Raw genomic sequence first — 21,390 nt, 5'->3', positions numbered from 1 at the left:
TGCATATCAGACAGCCAACAGTTATAAAAGCTTAATTAAAATAAAACAATAACAGAGAGCTTGGCTGCAGCAGGACAAAGGATCCTTTAACTGTCAGCCTGTTTCCACATGAAGCTTCGTGCGGTTTGGGGACAAACCATACTTACAAAGACATACATTGCAGTCGTTGGCACCCTCACTTCTTTACTAGAACCAGGATGAGTATCCACGTTATCCTGGGGAACTGGAAAGGAAGAGACAGAGCGCCTCCTAAGAAGTAACATAAAGGACAATATTAGGATTGCACAGGCTTACTGTCCATCAAACTCTCTGGCGGGTTCAAAGACATCTTTGGTCAATAGCTTCTTTTCCTTTCTAAACCCCCCACACCACAATGATTACCCAAACCAGAAGCTTCCTCACTCAATGACAACTGGAAAGATAGTACTTACCCTGTACTCTCCTCACTAACTCATGGACCTCAAAACTCAACACTGAAAAGCAGTCCCTGAACAACGGCTGTCCCTGTCAATAAAGGGCTAAAAACGTTCTCAACTGAATGCAACCACCAGCTCAGAGGGAGCTCATCGGTATTTTCATAAAACTATTTTAAGATGATTCCTGTCTGATTACAGTCATCCTCAGCGCACGTGTGGTCAAGGCGGAGCTGAACACATGCCAAAAGAAAGAGCGACCAGAGCGTGATTACAGTGCAAAGAGCTCCACCTGCTCGCCCGCTCAGAGGGCGGGCAGCATCCCGAGGAGCATGCAGAGCCTCCTGGTTAGCACGTGGACATGTGATGACGGGGGAGTGAAGCGGCGATCAGCGTAATTACCAACGACCCACACTTGCATGCTGGGCTAAAAGAGGATAATATTTTCACCTGGCAGCATCAGAAGAGTGATGTCCCAAAAGGGGAGACTCGGACAGACTAAAGGGTAAGGCCAGAGATCAGCACGCAGCAAGATTAAGAGAAAGGAAGTTGAGGAAAAAAGGAAGAAGCTAAATGAAAAGCTGAAATTAAGGCAACTGTATACTTAGCACTGAAATTCTGGTGTACATTTAAAAACTGGTAACAAATTATATACATACACTTAGGTATATTTACACACATATTAACAAGGAAAGGTGAAGGTTTTCTAACCTACCCAAAGATATTAGTGATAGAATCCAGAAGGCCTCCAGCAGGCTGCGAGAGTCGCTTACTAAAGAGGAGGGAGGACAGGTTTAAACCTTAGAAACATTTTGCCCAATCAATCAATCAATCAAAGACAGTTCGCAAAAATAAGTACCTGGGAGTATGTTTCCCATCGAGCTCCCAAACCCCAGCCGAGAAACCCCTCACAGTACTGAACCACCAGAAAACAGTGGGAAGGTAGGAGGGAAAACCCAGCCTCCCAAGTTTTAAAAGAAACATGGTTCCCTGGAATTAATGCTTTACACAATCAAACTGTCTAACCGAACTAACAACTTCTAGTGGTTTATAACCTAATCTTGCTTTGGTCACCAAAGGAAAAAAAAAAATCCTGGACCCCAAGGAAGAATTAAACAGTATGATCTAAACAATCACCCTGCCCAACAAGGTCCATCTTTCTGGAAGCCACTACCCTTTCTCTGCTTCCCTTCACAGCTGGTGGCAGCACTAAGGGACGGCTCAGCTCCCATTAAGGAGAGGCAACCCAAGAAAGGTGAGGACACTCGGAGCCCACAACCCCCATGGTTGGGCAAGAGGGGTCGCATGTTCCGGCTAGGGCCAGGGGACCGCACTGGTCTGGGGCTGTGCCCACAAGCATACCATTAAGTGTCGCTTGAGCTCTCCTCTCTAGGCCCAACCCGCCTACTTACGTGGCCGCTCTGCTGATGGCTCGCACTGGAGAGGTCTCCTCGGTGTGATCAGAGGTCTCGTCCACAATGACTTCAATGTCATCGTCCCTGGAAAGAAGGGAAAGAGGGGAGTCTCTGATTCTGCTCAACAGGAGCTTTGTGATGAGTCTGCTCTGCAAAGGCCAGCGTGACACCATTTCTTAGTCACACATGGCCTCTGTGACTTTGCTGTGACAGAGGCGGTTAAGGGTTCTCTGGAGAGAAAGGAGCTGTCATGCTCTGAGCAATAATAAGAAATAATCCCTTCAAATCAAATCCAGGATTCCAAGTGAAAATAACTTTAGAAGTGCACTTCTGATCTTTTTAGGTCTAAACACAGCTCCCAAGTGGAAAGCAATGAAATAGTGGTTCATTAAGTCTACACCACATAACCAGCACCAAGGTAGTCTTCCCATCAAAAGTCCGGTCTGCAGCTAAAGGCCTGCTGGACACCAACAACGGGACTGTGGCACTCTCAACAAACAGTTCCCAGGAGACAGGCTGAGTGACACAGAGGGCAGCTATGGAGTACATGAAAATGCCAGGGTAGGCAGAAGATCCAAGTCACTCGGCAAATGGACTGCTAAAAGGGCAGTGAAATCAACGGGTACATAAACAACCCTGTTCTAAATATTACTTTAATAATAAGACAGGAAAGCAAAATCTAAACACAATCCATTCTTGACACTTGGTTTTTAATGCTTATGTTTAAACACTTGGCGTTTCTGGCATTGGAGAGTCCATCATACTTCATATGAAATAATCAAGTCACAGGAACACGCTCCTTTGCTGTTGTTTATCCCGCCGGATGCAAAGCTCCTCTGGAATTCCCCTCCCGCCCCATCTTCCTGGTTAGGGGAAAGGCAAGTAATTATTTTGGTCTTATCGACCTCCTACCGACTTGCAATCTTCATGGAGAAAGTAAAACAATAAAATCGAATAACCCAAGACTTTATTATCACATGTTTGGATTAAAAAGAACTTGAAAGGGAGGTTTTATCCATGATTGATTATCTGCATTATGTAAATATATACTTAAGAACTTGTTGCCAAGCAAGTTAAACCAAGTTCAAGTAAATTTATTTTCCTTGGCCAGTGACTCTGGGATCCCATGTCACTGAACCCAGCCTTGGCCAGGACTAGAGCACAAAGGTAGGTCTGGAGACAGAGAACAGGCTGGGCTTTCTTCTCTTCTCAGGTGTGGTTTGGGGGAGTCACCTGTGTCCACACAAGGGTGACAAACATGAGCTGAGCCTAAGTAAATGGTCTGAGATACAACTGTATAGTTATAAAGCTACCTGAACCTGTGCAAAGGCCCCGGACTGTGAGAAAATACCAGCATCTGGTAACCTGCTATCAAAATCCTTCAAACATGTACATGTCCTCTGAGCAGAAACCCCACTTAGGGGAGCACAGAGATTAGGAGCAGGCCTTTACAGCTGGACACCCCTACACTTGCACTCTAGCCCCGCCACTTACTGTGTGATTCGGGGCAGGATGCTTCACCTTCCTGAATTGTGTTATAGCTAGTTGCCTGTTTATGCTGGCCAATAAGGGGCAGGCAAAGGATGCTTTCATAAGCTATTATTTTTAAGAAACCAAATCTCATTTCCAGGTCAACTATTTATCTCCTTTGTAGCTTTGGGCAAACACACCCGAGACTCATTGTCCACATGTGCCAGCAGAGACAATACACACGTTACACCCAAAGCAAAGGCTTGGTTATAAATCAAGACCTCTGCCTGGCAGATGACCCCTAACTGAATTTAAACCACTCAGATCCATTTTCAAGGAAGCAAACAACAAAAATAAAGGATCATAACTTTAATCCTATATTCCAGAATATATTTCAATGGGGGGAAAAACACCACCACATCCTGAGCCAGAGCAAAAGGAATTTACTTACTAAAATACCCACCACTCTCAAAATAAAGCTTCAAATCTCAGAAAAGATCTTCTACCCAACTCCAGATTAGGAAAAGCTCCTATCAATTCAATTCCTTTGTTCCAGGAGATCCCAGTTTTTATTTATGCTTCAAAGGTTTGCCCAAACCTCCACTTGAAGTCACCAACCAAGATGAGAGCAAGAGACAGAACCCTAGCCCAGCATTACACTGTGACAGCTACCGCTAGGGGTAGAAACGGACCCAAGTGTCAACAGGAAAACAGTGAGGCCGTCATTGGTTAAGGGTAGAAAAAGTCAGAATTCACACTCGCAGCTAATGAGTATAAACTGAGACAACTTTCTGGAAGGTAATGAGTTTGTTTAAAATTTCTCTGGAAGGTAATTTTTTATTTTCTCCCTTAAGTCTTTCAGTTTTCTTTCTACAATCTGTAAAATGGTTTTATAAAAATAAAATACAAAACTATTTAAAAAGAGCAAACCAAATTATTAAGAGCCTAATTTTGATGTGCACAGCTCTACTCACTGCTCAATTGGTAGAGGTTCCTTTGCTGCTTCTGCAAGCTCTTTCTGCAGCCGGGCTTGCCGCCGCCTATTTAAAAAAAAAAAAAAAAAAGCTCAGTGTGTCTACTTAAAGAAAACATGTGGTTTTGGCTCTCAAAAAATTACTAGCTCTAATAACACATTTGAATATTTGGTGCACTTAAAGTAAAAACTGCCCTGGGTAAAGATACCCAAAGTCTCAAACCCACACCTGTAACATTAGTCAGGATCCCATTATAATGGATTTCAGAGCAAAGCAGTACGGAGGGATTATATTATTAGAGAAAGCAGTGAACCAGCACAGGAGAAGCCTGCCTGTCGGGACCCAAGGCCTCTCAGGACAGAAATGTGCATCAGGTTTATCCAGGGTTCGTCACGGTCGAGACTTCGTTTTCCACAGTAAACGGCCTCACACTAACATACCAAGAGCATAAATAATAATAAAAATTTACCTGTACATGGCATGCTTTTATTTTACAGGTTTTTAACTCCTTTAATCCTCTGAACAATGTTTTAAGGTTAAGTACTATTATTCCCATTTTAAGGACAAGGAAACTGAGGTACAGTGAGATTCCTGAGCCCTCAAAACATACAGTTTCAATTTACTAGGACTGGACACAGAAGTCTTGGCTGTGGCAAAATTTTAATGTGGTCAGCAATTGCTTCCACGCTCTCCTCCTCTCAGAACCATTTTCATCTCCCCTTCCCAAGTTCTAAATTCAGGAGCTTCCTAACCATTAAACCTTGGCCTCATTCTCCTTTCCATGGTGATCTCACCTGTCTGTGGTTCTGCCCTGGATGTGGAGGACCCCAACCCAGAACTCAAGCACTGCTGCTGACCTCAGGTCAAGAATCCTGCTGGAGGGGAGAAGGTCTAGCTCAGTGGTAGAGCGCATGCTTAGGACGCACAAGGTCCCGGGTTCGATCCCCGGACCTCCATTAAAAAAATTTTTTTTAAAAACAGTGGATAAGAAGAAAAAAAAAGAATCCTGCTGAAATTAAAACAACAACAACAACAACAAAAAAACAACCCACTTCTGCCATAGTGGTAATTCTCAAATCCGAGCAAAGTCTTAGGTGGCACAGCAGAATCTGGGCAGGGGTGGGTGAGGCTGTAGCTTGATAAAGTGCCTTACACTCTTAATCTTATACCAAAGATGAAAAGTCAGTCTTACAGGACAAGTGACAAAAAAATACAGGTTAACAAATTTTTCTTAGCTGGAATAGACGACCTATAAACTATCTTTGAGGGAAAAGCAAAATCTTGGTATGGGTGTGTGACACTTTCCTAAAGGAAAAGCACCTGTCTTCAAGGATTAAGTAGAGGACAGATCTGGGGTCACAGGGAGAAGAAAATGCCCACAGCCTGGCCTTCATTACAACAGCCAGAAGGAAATGGCCTCCTAACAGTTCAAAGATTCCCTGAGAGCACCTTACACAACAGCCACCATGCCTGCCTGTGCGGACAGTCCGCAGCCTAGCGAGGGAGGAAGAACATGGACAGCTATTTCAAAACAGGGCTATACTATGACCCAGGTAAACAAAAGCTGCGAGAAGAGGAAGGACATCTCATCTGGGGTACTGGCGGGAAGGAGGGGAAGGCTTCTAAGAAGGAGGAACTAGCTGAGTAAAGAATCCCCAGGCCCCACATACGCAATCAGATAATACGTACAAGGGCATGTTCCTAGGGAAACATTCCAGAGGACGGAACAAGGGCAGATGTGTAACAGGACTCGCACCCCATTTTCATTCCAAAGTGTGCACTGTTCTCCTCATTCACTGTGACGATCAAGGACCCTCCCTCAGCACAACCACGCACCTGCTCACGTCTCCCTCAAGCAGGGTCTCAACTTGCAGCGTAACAACTTCCGGGCAACCCCGGCATTCTCACCACCCCTAAGCTGTCTAAGAAGTCCATGCATAAGCCACACAATTTTAAACATGAGACAGAAAGAATATAAACCCCAAATTTGGATTATGTTGTATGAAGACTTTATCTATTTTCAGCTACATTACATATATATAAAAACATATATATCTCTTTAAATGACTTGGTGAAATCCCATCATATGAAAATATCCCAATTTCCTTCCCCACCCAGGGAAATACTGCTTCTAATTTTTCGTTACTGTGATTAATGTATTATCACAAAACCGTACTTGTGAACAAGTCTCATCACTTAGGATGAAGTCCTACAAATGAAAACCTCCTTCAGGTGCCCGCCATCCCCAGTGCCCTCCAGGGAGCTGTAGAAGAGCCTCTCCCCAGCAACGTGAGGAGCCCTTTCCACCTTCCTCACAAAATCCCTTCCACCAGATGCACTGACCACCTCTGCTTCTCTCTTTGTGAACTATCCGTGCTCCACGCCCACCCGAGTGCCCACCTGTTCCTCACCGACTCGATGTGAAGGGTGTTTATTTCATAATGGCACACCCGAGTTGATTGCTTCATACTGTTCTCTGGGGTTAAGAAACCTAAAAATTTCATACAGTCCATTCTTCATTTCCATTACTTTTTACCGTTTAGAAAGTCCTCCAATATCCCTATTTAGGAATTTTTCATAAACAGTAGATAGCAGTATTTTTATTTCTACCTTATGGCTTCAGTTTTCATATAGATTTTGAAATCTGTGTGAAAATACTAGGATTAGAACTGGTTATTTTTTAAGGCTCTTTCCTATTTCATTTATTCATTCTTTTAGATTACTGCAATAATCTTTTCAAATTCTAAACTACTGACGTGGGGATTAAAAATCAAATGTCCTAATCTCTGCTGAACTCTTATTACTAGTTTCCCAGTTGATTCTCTTTTAGGGTCTCTAGGTGGAGAATCATGACCCCCTCCACCCATCTTTCTAGTGCCCCTGTATTCAGTGCCTCATCCTGTCATTAAGCCAGAAACTCAGAGGCATGAGGCCGAGCCCTTCCTTTTTGTTTCTGGCTTTGATGGGCATGTATGAGGACAGTGGGCCTCCACCACCAACATATTAATATCTATTTCCCTCCACTTGGACTCTGGATGTCTGGAGGCTTCCCTGCTAAGTACACTACCGCCTGTTGGTTACAGATAGGTGTTTTCATTAAAAGCTTTTGTTTCCAGTTTTAAGGGCTTTTATCAGTACTGGGAACTGAGTCTGAGCCAATGGGCATTTGGGGATCTACTGAAGTGGTTACATAGTTATCAGGGAGGTTGGACCATAATCTTCCTGTACACTAATAAGATCAGAATTTTTGGTATGGGTTGGAACAATTTTATAAAATGCAGGTGGGGTGGAGATGCCAATCTTTTCCTAATTCTGGTTTAATTTATATTGTTCAAGAATTAGTTTTTATCCTTGAAACACGGAAAGAATTCATTGGCAAAAACAGTATGGGCCAAAGCCCTTTTGGGAGGTCATCCTTTGCTCAGCTGTAAGTGTTCTTATGAACGCAAATCTCTTTTATACTCCCCACTGCTATTTCCAATTTTGTTAGTTTTTCCTGGAGCCCCCACCCTGTGGTTAGAGCTGCGAGGTTTTCCTTTTCTAAGAAGTAGGTTCTACTTTACTAACGATGGGAATCACTAATGTGAACTCATCTCTCACCTCGAATCCTTTTCATTCTCTGCATTTAGGCGGTTGGCTTCCTGGGCTTTCTCAGCCATCCATCTGGTGACCAGCTCCTGGTTCTCTTCAGTAGTTTTCCGCAGTTTCTCCTCCAGGGCAGTGAAGGTGATCTGCAGGGCATCGTACTCATCCTTCAGGGTCTGGTTGGCTCTTTCAAGGTCCTGAAGCTTAGTGCGTAGTTCTAGGCACTCAGTCTCCAGGTCAGAGATGGTCTGCAAACATTCTGCAATTCTGAAAGCACGATGGAGAGGAACAAAGCTGTGTAAGAGCCGTGTGAGCCCGGGCACCAGCAACGACCTCAGCCGCCACAGCAGGCACCAGGTGGATGCTTCATGCTTTTTATCACACCTTACTTGGCCAAGACCAGCCCCAGCGGTTTATAGGACAGTCCCACTAGGAGAAGAAGTATCTAGGGGGGAAATTCATCCAGACTACAAATGACTAAAGTACTTTTCAGAAGAGCAGGATGTGAAACAAGAGGGAGCTTCTGACGCTTAAACAGAGTGGTAACGGGAGTTTAGGAAGAGGCTGGGTATTCTGTGTACTCCGTGAGTGGAAATGCCTGAGCAACCTCTCCACCTTTCTAAGCCTCTTAGAGATCCCTCTCTGCGTAGTAAAGAAAAAGGCACAGATAAATCCAGGCTCGCCTCCAGCTCAAAGGTCCTAGGATTCGGAGTCCTTGCTTACCTTATCTGGCAGGCTTCTCCCAGATCAAGAATAATCCTGCTCACAAACTCAGATTCATCCGTGCTCCCAAGGGCCACACTCTCGGCTATCTTGGCCCCATTTCCACTACAGAAGATATGGCTCCAATACACAGTGGCTGTGCAGAGAACTGTGACTGCCTCAGGGACACTGCAAGAGCCCAACTTCCTTCCCAGGGGTTCTGCAGGACTGAGGCACTGATCCTCCCTTTCCCATCCTCAGAGCCGACAGAAAAGGGTCCCAGGTCATGCGTGCACAGAACTGAAACTCATGCCAAGGCCAGTGTGGCAACTGTTTGCCACTGGTCACCACTGGCCCCATTCACGAGCAGAGCACAACAGGAGGTGATCCCACAACGAGTCCCGAAGGAGGTGTCACCTCTACTCACTTGGCTTCATTCATCTGCATCTCTTTGTCCTTCTGCTGCATTTGGTTATTCAGGTCAATCACCAACTGAGCCAACTGGGGGGTGAAAAAGAGCACTTTCAAAAACAAGAAGGTTTAGAACCTCAGTTGAATACTAGCAATGGTGGGTTATTTTATCTTTAAGAAAAAACAGGTGCCTGTGGGGTTGGACCAAAGCACCAAGAAGAAAAGAGCTGGGTGGCAGAGAGAAGGGGACGCTCAGGGACACGGTGTGCACTCCCTATTGAAGGCAGCCTAGGATGGACGAGATGCGTTCTAGGTGACTGCCGAGAATACCTGTCTACCCCCCCCACCCTGGCTACCCTTTTAGACTCTTTAGTTGATAAAATAATCAATTCAGCCAAATTGATGGTAAATTGTTTTTTTTCATAACTTGCTATTAAACTGCCATCCAAGGTAAACACAGCCTAGGACCTGACTCTAACACATTTTTCTGAAATTGCAGGGTTCATGTTTTATGAAGGTATTATTAGTTAAGACCTTCAACAGACCAAGCAGCAACCTTCTTTCCATTAAGGTTTCTACCCTGTGCCTTTCATGCCATCTTGGAGCACGACAACCTGGCAGTTATCTCAATGGCTTGCCCACCTGCTGATGGAGGTCTCACACCTTTCCTCGTTTCATTCCCACAGAGCTGTGATGTCACATGCAGCCAGGATGGCTGCAAATTCCAGTTGAAGTGCCTCCCCGCCCGTCCTGCCAACCTCAGGACCCGCACAGAGCAGAAGACAGATGAGGAGAGGGGCTATCTTTACCTCCCCACGTTTCTTGTGTAATTCGGTCAGTTCTTCTTGGTGTTTAATCCTCAGCTGGGCCATTTCTTGCAGCTGACTATCATTCCACGCGCCATCATGTCCAGGACTAAATGTCCCAACCAGGCAGATGAAGAGAAAGTGCAAAAAAGAGGGGGAAAAAATCAGGCCCCAGATCCCTCCAATCAGGCCCTGGAACAGCAACTTTAGAATTTCAAACCTGTACGTGACAACATGGCCAACGAAGCAGTTCAGTTCTCCAGGCCAATGTAGTTATAAGCCACTACAAACTTGAAGTAGAAAGTAGGAGACGTAAGACACAGAGTAAACAAATTAACCACAACCCAACGACCAGAGGGTCAGGAATGAAGGATGGGTTCTGGAATGAAGGTCAGGTAAACAGGGACGCGGCAGCCAGGTCCACTCACTTGACGAGTATCCGCGTGCCAGTGCCGTGCCAGCACTGTTCTGGGAGAGGGAGAAGGCGGGGACGTGGAGCTCTGCACTCATGCAGCTGACAGTCAGATAAGACCAGACAAGGCAGCAAACGAACAGGACAGAGGGTCAGGTGTGCTGTGAAGAAAAACTAGGCAAGGTAAAGAAGGGAACAGAGCGACAGGGCTCCTGTTCCATGTGGGGTAATCAAAGGCTTCCCTGAGAGGTGACATGGGACTGGAGACTGGACAGAGGTGAGGAACAAGCCATGCGGCCCGCAGGGGCTGGGCCCTGTGAGCGGAGGGAACAGCAGGTGTTGGAAAGGCTGGAGGCGGCAGCACAGCTGGCTACCCGGGGGAAGTGTGACTGCGGCCCCAGGTGCAGGGGTGCAGGAGACACGTCAGGGACGAGAGGGGAGGCCATGCAGAGCTTCGCAGGCCCCTCTGAGGACTGTGGCTTTTACTCCGTATGACTGGAAGCCACTGGACGGTTTTAAGCAGAGGAATGACTTACGTTTTAAAAGGATCGCTAAGGTTGCTGGGTGGAGAGCAGACTGCAGCGGGGGGGGGGGGGGGGGGGGCAAGGGCAGAAACAGGAAACCAGTTAGCAAGATACTGTATCTTCCAGACTCAAGAAAGTGCAGATCAGAACAAGGTGGCGGCAGCAGAGGTGGTGAGACATGGTCAGATCACAGGAAATTCACTGCAAAGAGAGACTGCAGGACTTGCCTTTGAATTGGACGTAGGCTATGAGAGAAAGACAGGAGCTGAGGATTACTGTAAGGCTTCTGGCCTGAGCAGCGGATAAAAGGCAGAGACGGGAAGGGCTGTGGGAGGAGGTCTGGCAGAGGCCTGAAGAGAGAGTTCGCTGTGGATGCCCACGTGGGTATGTAAAATGGAAACTGCATATTAAAGCCTGAGCTTCAGGAGGGCCAAGCTGGAGACTGACGTGCAGCGACCATGAGCAGAGAGAGGTATCTAAAGCCAGGGACTGGGTTCAGCTCACCTCAAGAGCCCGCGCAGTTTTGGAAAGCTGGCAGGTGTTTGTGTGCCACCTCAGAAGTAGCAGCAGATGACTAGACCCGTGGGTTTGTAACTCAGGAGAGAAGTTCTGAATGCAGCCACAGATTTCAATTATCAGACTGCAGTGAGGCCCTGAAACCACTGCCCAGGAAAAGCACACAGATGAGAAAAGGAAGAAAGCCGGCAAACCAGGATGCCCCCATCTGAAGGGGGAGGGGGCTGTCTCCTCCATATGACCAACAACAAACGAAGAGGGGGCAGAATGATGCTCCCCCAAATCTTGCCCTCCATGTCTAAAAGTCAAAGCACATACTAATCCCACATCCTTTGAGGCAACCTAGTGCTTTCCTGATCTTAGCCCATGAGTAGAAGCCAAGAGACCAGAAAGTGGCAGCTCCCTTACAAGAAGCCATCCTAAACAGGCAGAAGAATCAACAGGCCTGGGTCACTGACTGCATATGAGGACTGAAAGGATCAGAAATGGCTTTTACCAAATCCCCTTATTTTAATGCAAAGTGATGTGGAATATGCAAGACATAAAGCAAGTCCCTTCTTCCAGGGATTTCTTCTGGAGAGGCAATTCCTGAGACTAAGGCAAGGACACAGGTCATTCTCTGCTCAAAGCCTTCTACCACTTTCGATTTTATTCACAATAAGCCAAAGTCCTTACAAAGGCCTGTAACAGTGCTTCACTAGGCAGAAAAAGGAATCACCTAGAGAGGTTTCAACAGATCCTCAGGCCCCACCCCAGACTGCTTAAGTCCAAAGGGCCAAACTGCATTTCTAACATGCTCTCAGACGCCTCAGGCTAGTTCACAAGGACTCTGAGTAGCCACGAAAGCACTGGTTCTCACAGACGAGGGGCCATCTAAAGGGTTTCTTAAAATAAGATGACCAGGGTTTCTGAAACAGTAGGTCTTTTGCACTTCTGACAAAGTTCTCAGATGCTGCAGTCTAGGAAGCATACATTAAAAACTGCTGGAATCAACTATTTCCTGGTGAAGAGTTTAACCGATTCAGTAACAAAGGGATTAAAACACTGAAGGAGGGGTAATTGATGACATAAAGCTTTTTAAACACTGTGTGTTTTAAGATTAATCAGTGAGATGGGCAGGATTTAAGGAGAACCAGGAGGAGGGAGAAGGCAATCAATTAGGCCCCCATCTTCTGTGAACACACCCCCCTGAATTGGTCTCCCCAGTTGGCTCAGGTCCTTGACAATAAGGACTCTGGCTTACTCATCTCTGTACCCTAATGCCTGGCCCACACTACAGTCACAAAATGTCTCAGTGAGAGACCGCAGCCACTGTCCAGGAATGGAAACAGATCAACAACAAAGATGGTGGCAAACAAGTATAAACCAAGGGACAGATGCACAGGACCCAGTGGGCAAAGAATCAACATGCTTGGGTGATGCATGGGGGAGGGCAGGACACTGAGGGAAAAAGGAATCATAGATGACTTGTGGAAAACAAGGATCCCATTAATAGAAACAAGGCAGTCAGGAGGACGTCTAATTTTGAACACAAGTTTATGGGGAAAGGACAGACTTCCAATTAAATTACCACTCCACTGATACTCAGTCAAGATAATGTTGTATATTTATTTGAGGTACCTTTCCAAGCAAACAAGTTTGGCTGACAGATAAAGGATACAGAAATACGGTCATTAGGAGTCTAACTAGATAAATAAAATGTTTTAAATTATCAGTTGACTGAATTTAGATGAATAAAGTGAAATGGATTCTTTACACCTAAACTTGACCAGAACACTGCTAATTAATTAGTATTTCAAATACAGCAGAAGGGCTCCCAGGACCACAGCCAGGCATGGTCTCCTGAATTGTTATTAAGCAAAACTGGAACCTCAGCCAGGCCATCTGTTCCTCTTTCCCACCCCAGTCTGCCCGGAGACCGTCTCGCCAGATGAGGAAACATGGATGGCAGGCAGTTATTCAGCAGATACAGGTGAAGGAGTAAATCTGCTAAGCTACACCTAGCATTTCTGGTTTTTTCCCCTTAAAATCCTAAATTACTATAAATTTTGTTTTTAGCTGCTAAATGTTAACTGATATTCAAAAAATTGTAAATTTTAGAGCAATAATGGGTACTGTTTCCATAGAAACCACCAAATACGCAAACGTGATGAACAAATGGGAAAGGACAAGACTCTAGAAGGATTCCATTTAAGCTGCTCCAAGAAGTATGGCTTTTAGGTTTTTTTAGACCCTGAAATCTCAAAAAGAGAGTTTACATGAAGGACCCAAGTAAACAAACCCCACCATGAACATATACTTGGATATTTAATGAAGCAATACTTACCTCCGTCCTATTAAACTGCAGATTTCCCCCATCTTTCTTTAAAAAAAAAAAAGCTTTTCACAACATGCTACTTTGATTGCATACCAAAATATGTTGAAACACACTGAATTAAAAAAGATCAAACAGACCTGTATTATATAAAAAGCAACTTATGTTTACAGACCAGTCAGTCCGGTATTAGCAAGATCTATGTAAATCTGCTCAAGAATGCTTACTTGTCTGATTATTTAGAAGGGGGGCAGGTAACAGCTCAGTGGTAGACTGCCTGGGTCCTGGATTCAAGCCCCAGTACCTCCATCAAAAAAATAAATTAACCTAATTACCTCCCCCCTCACCACTTCCCCACAAAAAATAGAAAGAAAGAAAAAGCGAAGCCTAGCAGGCTGGGAGGAGCTGCTCACCTTAAGCAGTTTCTCAAGCTCACATCTCACTGATGATGAGCTGTCTAGGTGGGTAGGTACATACCTTCACAAAAAAAAATGATTTTAGTTATTTGGCTTCAGAAGCTCTTATTTGAAAGGAGCTGGCAAAAACTGGAGCACAGAAACAGTAGTTGATTTGTTTCAAAATCAGAGAAGTGACAACTGAACTCAGACATTTCAATTAAGAAGGGGATACAAATAATCCATGATAGCTCCAAAATACCTTATCTCGTGCCTGTTTGGTAAGTCATGCTTTTCAGCTTGTAGCTTATGGGCCAGCACTGAATGAAGATCCGACTTTTCCAGCAACTTGTTATCTATCAAAGGAAAAAAAGGTATTTATCATGACGTACATACATTTAATTACTACTTAATAACTTATAAAGATTTAGATTAAAAAATAACCAGAAGATGACTGGGTCGGTTTCATTTTTATTAGGTGTCAAAGTACCTGGCACTGCACTTTGTCACTGATAACAGCAATCGTCCAAAATCCAGGAACATACACACTTAGACGTTTCTTGGCCTAGGCAGCCTCGCCAAAGAGCCTATGGAAAATCCCTCCAAATATACCCACCCACACACACATCTTCTTCTCCCAGAGCTACTTGTTTCTACCTGGGGAACAGGAAACAAACATCAAAACACAATGGAAAAATGAAGTACTATGCCCTTCTAAGTAATTTAGGAGAATTTGGAAATTTTGAAGTTTCAGGTCAGAGCAGTAGAGATACAAATACAAACCAGAGTCCCTGACCTCAAGTGTAATATGGGGGTGGGGTGGGGGTCAAGTTAAAAAAGGAAGAGGAGAGTTTTTACTCATTTCCTCAGACGGTTTCACAGGTGAAAATGGCAGTCCCAGCAGAAGGACTAGAGAAAGCTGTCTAGTAAGTGGTTAGAAATAAAAGTTAGAGCCAACACATGAAAGGGCAGACAATTCAGACCTTTTCTTACTGACAATGGTGAAACAACAGATTTAAAAAGCAGGCAGTGACATGAACAGATATTAATTAGAAGTCAAAAGATTATTCTGAGGTTCCCAGCTTGGCCAACTGGGTGCAAGATCCTAACATGCTGGAGAACACATAGGGGCGACGAGCTTAAGGAAGAAAATGAGTTCTCTGAATCTAGTAAACATGACAGGGAACACACTGCAGGAACCTAAAAGAGAAGTTAGGGCTAGATATGACAGGGAGCTAGGAATGGCAGGCACACAGGGGGCCAGCAAGATTAGAAGTGGAAGGGGGTGCACTCAGCAGAACAAGAAAGTGACCACGGGAAACTTGTAGAAACCTACATTTGATGGGGTTTTCCCACAAATCCTAAACATCTGAGATTAGAACTGCTCTAGAACAAAGGCTGGATAGGGCCTATGCTGGTGACTATCCCTGTTAGGAGAGCATCTCTCTCCTCTTGAAGAGCTCAGTCCTACTTCCTGACGTCTGCAAATGGGAATCCTGGGCAGAAACAGAAACACTGCCTCATCTATGTTAATAAATTAGCTGAACAGAACAGGGCAGTTGTTTCAACCATGAATATTCATCAGTGTCCAAAGGCTCTAATAAGGGCTTCAAAATGTTACAGCAGGGTGCCCTGGGATAGACAGCAGGTCTTTCAAAGGACAGGACGTATTCAAAAGGAATCTTCTTCAAAGTTCCTCTCACTGAAGAGAAGGGTGGAGAGGGAGCTGCCGGCTGTCCCCATGGCCTCTTTTCATCTTTCTCTTCAGGCTCAGAGGCAGGGACTGAACAGGAGATCGTGGGTTGATGGAGGATAAGAATTGGACTCCCTGGGAATGAACAGTGGGAATGAACAGTGGGGATGAACAGGTCACTAGAAGTGACCTCCCAAATGCCGATCCCTGAGCCTAAAAGGCTATGTTACCAGGCAAAGGCTGTCTTGCTCCCCTGCCCCTCGGGCACGTGTCACTCACTACAGCTGTTTTAAGGTGCGTTCCCTCTCCAGAAGGATCTGTCCTTCTGACTTTTTTCCTACTTCCTCCACTTTCCTGCTTCAAGATGTCTATTTTCAAAGTGCAGAAAAACATTCAATTGTGTCAAGCACCTCCCGTTTATAGACAATTACATAGACGGCTTTCAAAGCACTAGTATGCACAGCACTATATTTATGAGGCAGGCAAGGCAAGCTTCACTTCCATTTTATAGATGCAGCAAACCAGACTCAAAAGGTAAGTGAAGGGGGGAGGGTAGAGCGCATGCTTAGCATGCACGCGGTCATGGGTTCAATCCCCAGTACCTCTAAAAAGAAACAAACAAACATAATTCCCCTCCTCCCAAAAAGTATATGAAAACGTCAGTAAGGGGAGTAGAGTCAGACCTCCAACCCAAATTTGACTTCTGAAGTGTATTAGCTTTTAAGGAATAAGCATTTGACAAAACACCCGATGACTTAAATTTATGTAACACATGGGGGAATCACATAAGGAAGTCAGGACGGAGTTTCCTGTGCTTTCTGAAATAGCACCGATCTGCCAGGCCTCTCCAAGTGTAAGGAATTAGCACAATAGCAGCACATCATCTCCCTTTTCTTCTCATCTTAGTTAAGAGGAGGGGCTCAGCGAAAGCAAGGAAGGCCATTCCCTGGGGGAACCCAGCAAGAAAAGCAAATGCAAAATGCAGGCATTAAGAGCCTGCATGTCTGTGTCCCAGTTCAGGCCCCAACATTACTCAGCTGTGCCTCCCCGGAGAAATGACCTAATCTCCTTCAGCCTCAGTTTCCTCATTTGTAAAAAGGGCAATAGGACCTGCTTCATAGAATTTTCGGAAAGATAAAGTGAAACGACAGATGGCAAATATTTACACCACTCAAACTTGTCTGCACATTAGAATTACTTGGGGAGTATCAAAAAATACTCACACCTGTGCCCCACCCCTTATACCGTAGTTTAGCTGGTCTGGCGTGTGGCCTGGCCTTTGCAACTTTTAAAAGATTCAGCTGATTCTAACGTGCAAGGAAGTTGAGAAATCACTGATTTAGCCAACCAGAATTCAATTAAGGGCAATTACTATTGCTTTGCATCTTATCGTTGGCATAACTTGAGAAACTGCTTACTTCAAGGGGTAAACGGAACCACAGGTCCGAAGAGTGCCCGTTTCTTTCCCCAAATGTGTCATCAGTTACGGTAAACTGGGATGGGTGGGGGGCAAGGAAATGCTCATTAGGAGGCATCTAAGTGGAGGTGGGTGTGGGCCACCTCTTTCATACCAAAGTTTTCAATAACAGTAAAGACTATGACGTCCTAACTGAAAAGTATGTTAAGACTAAAATGTGTAATGGTCAAAGAACACCAAGGCGGAGTAAGAACAGGTTGGAAGAATGAAAAGCAAACCTTTCCTTACACTCAGAAGACGACGTTAATGACGCGTGGTAATGCTTAAAGTCAGCACCTACTCCAGTAATGCCATTTCCAGTAACAAGATGTTTCTGGAACCTAACAGTTTAAGTACACAAGCATTGTGTAAGCTGCTGGGGTTTACAAATACAAACGTAAACGGTGCCTGCCCATGAAGAATGCCCAATTCAGTGGGGAAATCCTCCACGGTCATACCCAAGAATAAAGTGGGAAGAGGAAAAGGTAATAAAAAAGCGTGGGGCGTCCAAGGCACTTGATACCCGGGGCAGTCGCAAGGCGCGCGGGCGGCGCCGGGGGCTCGGCCTCGGGTTCCCGCTGGCGCCCCGCGTGCCTGCGCGGGGTCAGCCCGCCCGCTCCCGGGGCCCGCCCAGTGCTCACACTGCAGGATGATCTCTTCGAATGCCTGCCTCTGCAGCCGGTCCCGACGCCTCAGCTCCTCCGAGATGTGTCGCTTCCAGCGAGGGAAGACGGCGGCGCGGAGGCTCGACGACATGTCGCGCGCTAGCAAGGCGCCTTAGCGCCGCGGATCCGACCGGCGGCTGGCGGCCGCGGCCCGCACCATGAGGCAACCGGCGGGCGCGGGAAGGCCCGCAGCCCCACACTCAGCTCCACGTATAGGCCGCCCCCGAAGCCATCCGGGACTAACTTCCGGCTCCCGACGGAAATGGCTTTGGAAAGGGCCGGAAACCCGCCTCCTTACCCGTCGTCTTCCGCCGCACGCACGTACGTGTCCGGCGCCGACGCAAGGCGCTCGCTAATGACGCCTTCCTGAGGCCGGAAGTGCCTGTGGAAGAGAGGTGGCCGCTGGGAGGCGTACGGGCCACGCTGGAGGCTCAGCCCTGTCAGCGGGGTGGGAAACAGTAAAAGGGCGGTTTCTGCATACTTGCTGTTTCCTTCTCGTGCTTTCTCCCGTTTTATATTTTCTTTCTTGGCCTGCCTTCCCTTTCTTCATCTCTGTTACAAACAGAAGTAAACTCCCCATGAAGTAGCTTTGTGACCGTAGATGAGTGACCGCCTCCCAAACCTCAGTTACCTAATCTGTAAAATGGGGAAATTTTCCGCAAACCTGGAAGACATGATACCTACCTCACAGGGTTGTTGTGAGGATCAAAAATAATAACCTGTGTAACTCAGTTCACACTGTGCCCGGAGCATGGACTCCTAACTTTACCAAGACACCTGGTATTCTTCAAGGTTCTACCCAAAATTTGGTTGATTTAGCAAGAGTGTCCCGCTGACCTTGGGACACACTTCTTTTGCTATGAAGAAATAGAATGCAAAGAACAGCTAAAGAAAGATGTGAATAGATTGGCTATGTTAATCCTTAGAAGCCTAGAAATTATTCATGACCTGATAGTAAATGGGTTCTTAGAAGGTAGTTTAAGGGTTGGGCTACAAACAGGACTTTAAAAGAGGAAAAGGACAGCTTACCAGTAGATATTGAAAGGTGGAATTGGAATACACAGACTCAGGAGAAGATGGCATCTGTCAACTCAGTAGAATGGAAAACCTTGGTCTGAAGCAGACTCATCTGAGCTCCATCTGCCTTTAACAAGTTAGTGAATTTACTGCAGGAAAATGGAACTGGACAAAGTAGAAGGCAGAGGAGAGGAAAGAATTGCCAGAAACTGCCTTCTCTTTTAATGTGTCTCAAGTCCAGAGGAAGATCCTTCACACACAGATCAGAAAGCCTTTCCTCTCCTGTGGAGCCCAGGAGTAGGACAGTCAGGCTTTTAGAGCTGTAGTTAGCTATTGAGTTAAGATAGCTTGTTGGCAGCCAGTTCTGAGTGATCTGAATTTGTGGGAAGGACCCACGGGGATCAGAAATAGAGAGGACTTCCTCACACCCTGAAGAAAATGAAGAAGCAGCTTCTGAAAATCATCAAGAATGCCTCTAAAGGTAACAGTGGTACCAACCTCAAAAGAGCCTAGCATCAAATCTTGACAGTTAAATATGCTAATTTCCCAGACAAGATTATTATTAAAATGTGTTAACAAATTGGCATAACCAGCAATTCCTCTTAAGGGATTCATGCCAACAAATATTTGTTCAAATGTCCACATGGAGAAAACTCTGTCACAACATTGTTAATAATAATGGAGAGTTAGGAACAATCTATATTTCCACTAATAAGAGTTAAACTACTGTATATTATTCAAAAAATGTTCATAATAAAAGGAATATATGCTGTAAATCTAATTTATGTAAAATTAGTGTGTTCCTGGCTCCTCATAGGCAAAATTTGTTGAATAAATAGAGAATATAATTTCTAAACTGAGGATACTAAACTCTGTAGGTCTGCCATCTCCCTAATCTGCCAGCCTTATCTAATGCACACAGCAGCCTCAGTGGGCCCTCCCTCTTCCTCTCTTCTGCTCAGTACGCTCCCTCCCACTTGGATTTACTGTGCTTCTGTTGGGCAAACCCTTCCCTTCTGACTTCTCTGAGTTAATTTCTATGCACTAATTCTCAGTGCAGTAGCCACTTCCTCACAACCTCCGAATAACAGACCTTCACAATTAGATCAGATCACCTTAATGCATGTGTATCCCTCTGTTATAGCATTTATCATAGATTCAGCTTTGCATGTATTTTATGATTACTTGCTTAAGGTGTGTCTCCCTCCCACTAGACTGCAAATGCCATGGCAAGAGTCGTGTCTGTCTTTGATCATCATTTTATTTCCAGCTAGAGCGTGAGGCCTTTCACAGACTAGGTGCTCAGTAAATGTTGTTTCATTGATGAATGGAATATATGAAACAGTAATACTGTTATCTCTAGGCACTAGCATTGCTGGAGTTTTTCTTGTGTCTTTTTTTAAATTCATTTTTTAGTAACATAGGTATAGTTTATGCACAAGATTACGTAAGTTATAAGTGTACAATATAGTGATTCACAATTTTTAAAGGTTATACTCTATTTATAGTTATTATAGAATGTCGGCTATGTTCCCTGTGTTGTGCAATATATCCATGTAGTTTATTTTATACATAATAGTTTGCACCTCTTAATCCCCTACCCCTATATTACCTCTCCCCTCTTTCCACTGGTAATCACTAATTTGTTCTCTGTGTCTGTGAGTCCATTTCTTTTTTTGTTATAGTCGCTAGTTTGTTGTATTTTTAATTTTTATTTAAAAAGATTCTTTTGGACCATGGGAGGTAGTTAAGTTTACTTATTTATTTTTAGAGGAAATACTGGGGATTGAACCCAGGACTTTGTGTATGCTAAGCATACACTCTGCCACTTAAGCTATACCCTCTCTGCTGTTGTATTTTTTAGAGTCCACATATAAGTGATATCATACAGTACTTGTCTTCTCTGTCTTTAGCATAATATCCAAGTCCATCCATATTGTTGCATTTCCTTCTTTTTTATGGCTGAGTAGTATTCTGTGGTGTGTGTGTGTATGTGTGTGTGTGTGTGTGTGTACCACATCTTTATCCATTTATCTGTTGATGGACACTTAGGTTCCTTCCATATCTTGGCTGCTGTGTGTTTTTATTTTAGCATAGGTATTTTCTATATCTTATATGCATCTTCTAATTTTTATACATTATGCATGTGCTACAGATGCAAGGAAAAGTTATAGAAATGAACATATATTTATTGCAAAAACCATTTCTTCAGCAGAGTGCCAGGCTCTGTGGGAGATTAACAAGCAGGAACACTTCTACAGCACTATGGGCTGTGCACTGTTCTGAATATCTCATGTGTTGTAACTCTTTTTAACCTCCCAAGAACCCTACTCAGTAAGGTTGTTATTAGCTACTGTTAGCATCTTTATCCTTATTTACACATAGGGAATCTGAGTCATAAAAAGGTTTAGTAACTTGAGCACACCTGGCTAGTTAGTAGCGCTACCTGGGTTCAAACACCAGCAGTTTAACTATAGCATCTGTGCCTTAACTGCGCTCCATTGTCCAGTCTCTGTTTCAGCTGACTTTGCAGTTTGGTTCGACTAGAATACGTAAAATGGAGAACCATTTGAAATGATTTGAAATCAGTTCCTAAATTAGCTAGTTGGGAAGGCATCCTGG

General features: G+C 44.8%; 1 protein-coding gene across 3 annotated transcripts in view; it reads right to left on the bottom strand.

The window, feature by feature from the left end:
• ATG16L1 (autophagy related 16 like 1) overlaps positions 1 to 18,030 on the bottom strand; it is a 35,605-nt gene extending 17,575 nt beyond the window's left edge. Inside the window, exons 1-10 of one of the 3 annotated variants that reach the window (XM_010948172.3) lie at positions 17,728 to 18,030; positions 14,200 to 14,293; positions 9,780 to 9,885; positions 8,987 to 9,060; positions 7,873 to 8,124; positions 4,273 to 4,338; positions 1,826 to 1,912; positions 1,129 to 1,185; positions 864 to 911; positions 147 to 249 (exon numbers count right to left, since the gene is read on the bottom strand). In XM_010948172.3, coding sequence (XP_010946474.2) covers positions 147 to 249; positions 864 to 911; positions 1,129 to 1,185; positions 1,826 to 1,912; positions 4,273 to 4,338; positions 7,873 to 8,124; positions 8,987 to 9,060; positions 9,780 to 9,885; positions 14,200 to 14,293; positions 17,728 to 17,842 — 1,002 coding nt within the window. In that variant the 5' untranslated portion in view covers positions 17,843 to 18,030. The remainder of the gene's footprint in view (positions 1 to 146; positions 250 to 863; positions 912 to 1,128; positions 1,186 to 1,825; positions 1,913 to 4,272; positions 4,339 to 7,872; positions 8,125 to 8,986; positions 9,061 to 9,779; positions 9,886 to 14,199; positions 14,294 to 17,727) is intronic. The other 2 variants (XM_010948170.3, XM_010948171.3) reach the window with 2 other exon arrangements.
• Positions 18,031 to 21,390: the final 3,360 nt, after the last annotated feature.

Source organism: Camelus bactrianus, chromosome 5 (assembly GCF_048773025.1).
Source record: "Camelus bactrianus isolate YW-2024 breed Bactrian camel chromosome 5, ASM4877302v1, whole genome shotgun sequence".
Classification (NCBI taxonomy): Eukaryota; Metazoa; Chordata; class Mammalia; order Artiodactyla; family Camelidae; genus Camelus; species Camelus bactrianus.
This window is presented reverse-complemented; position numbering and strand designations above follow the sequence as displayed.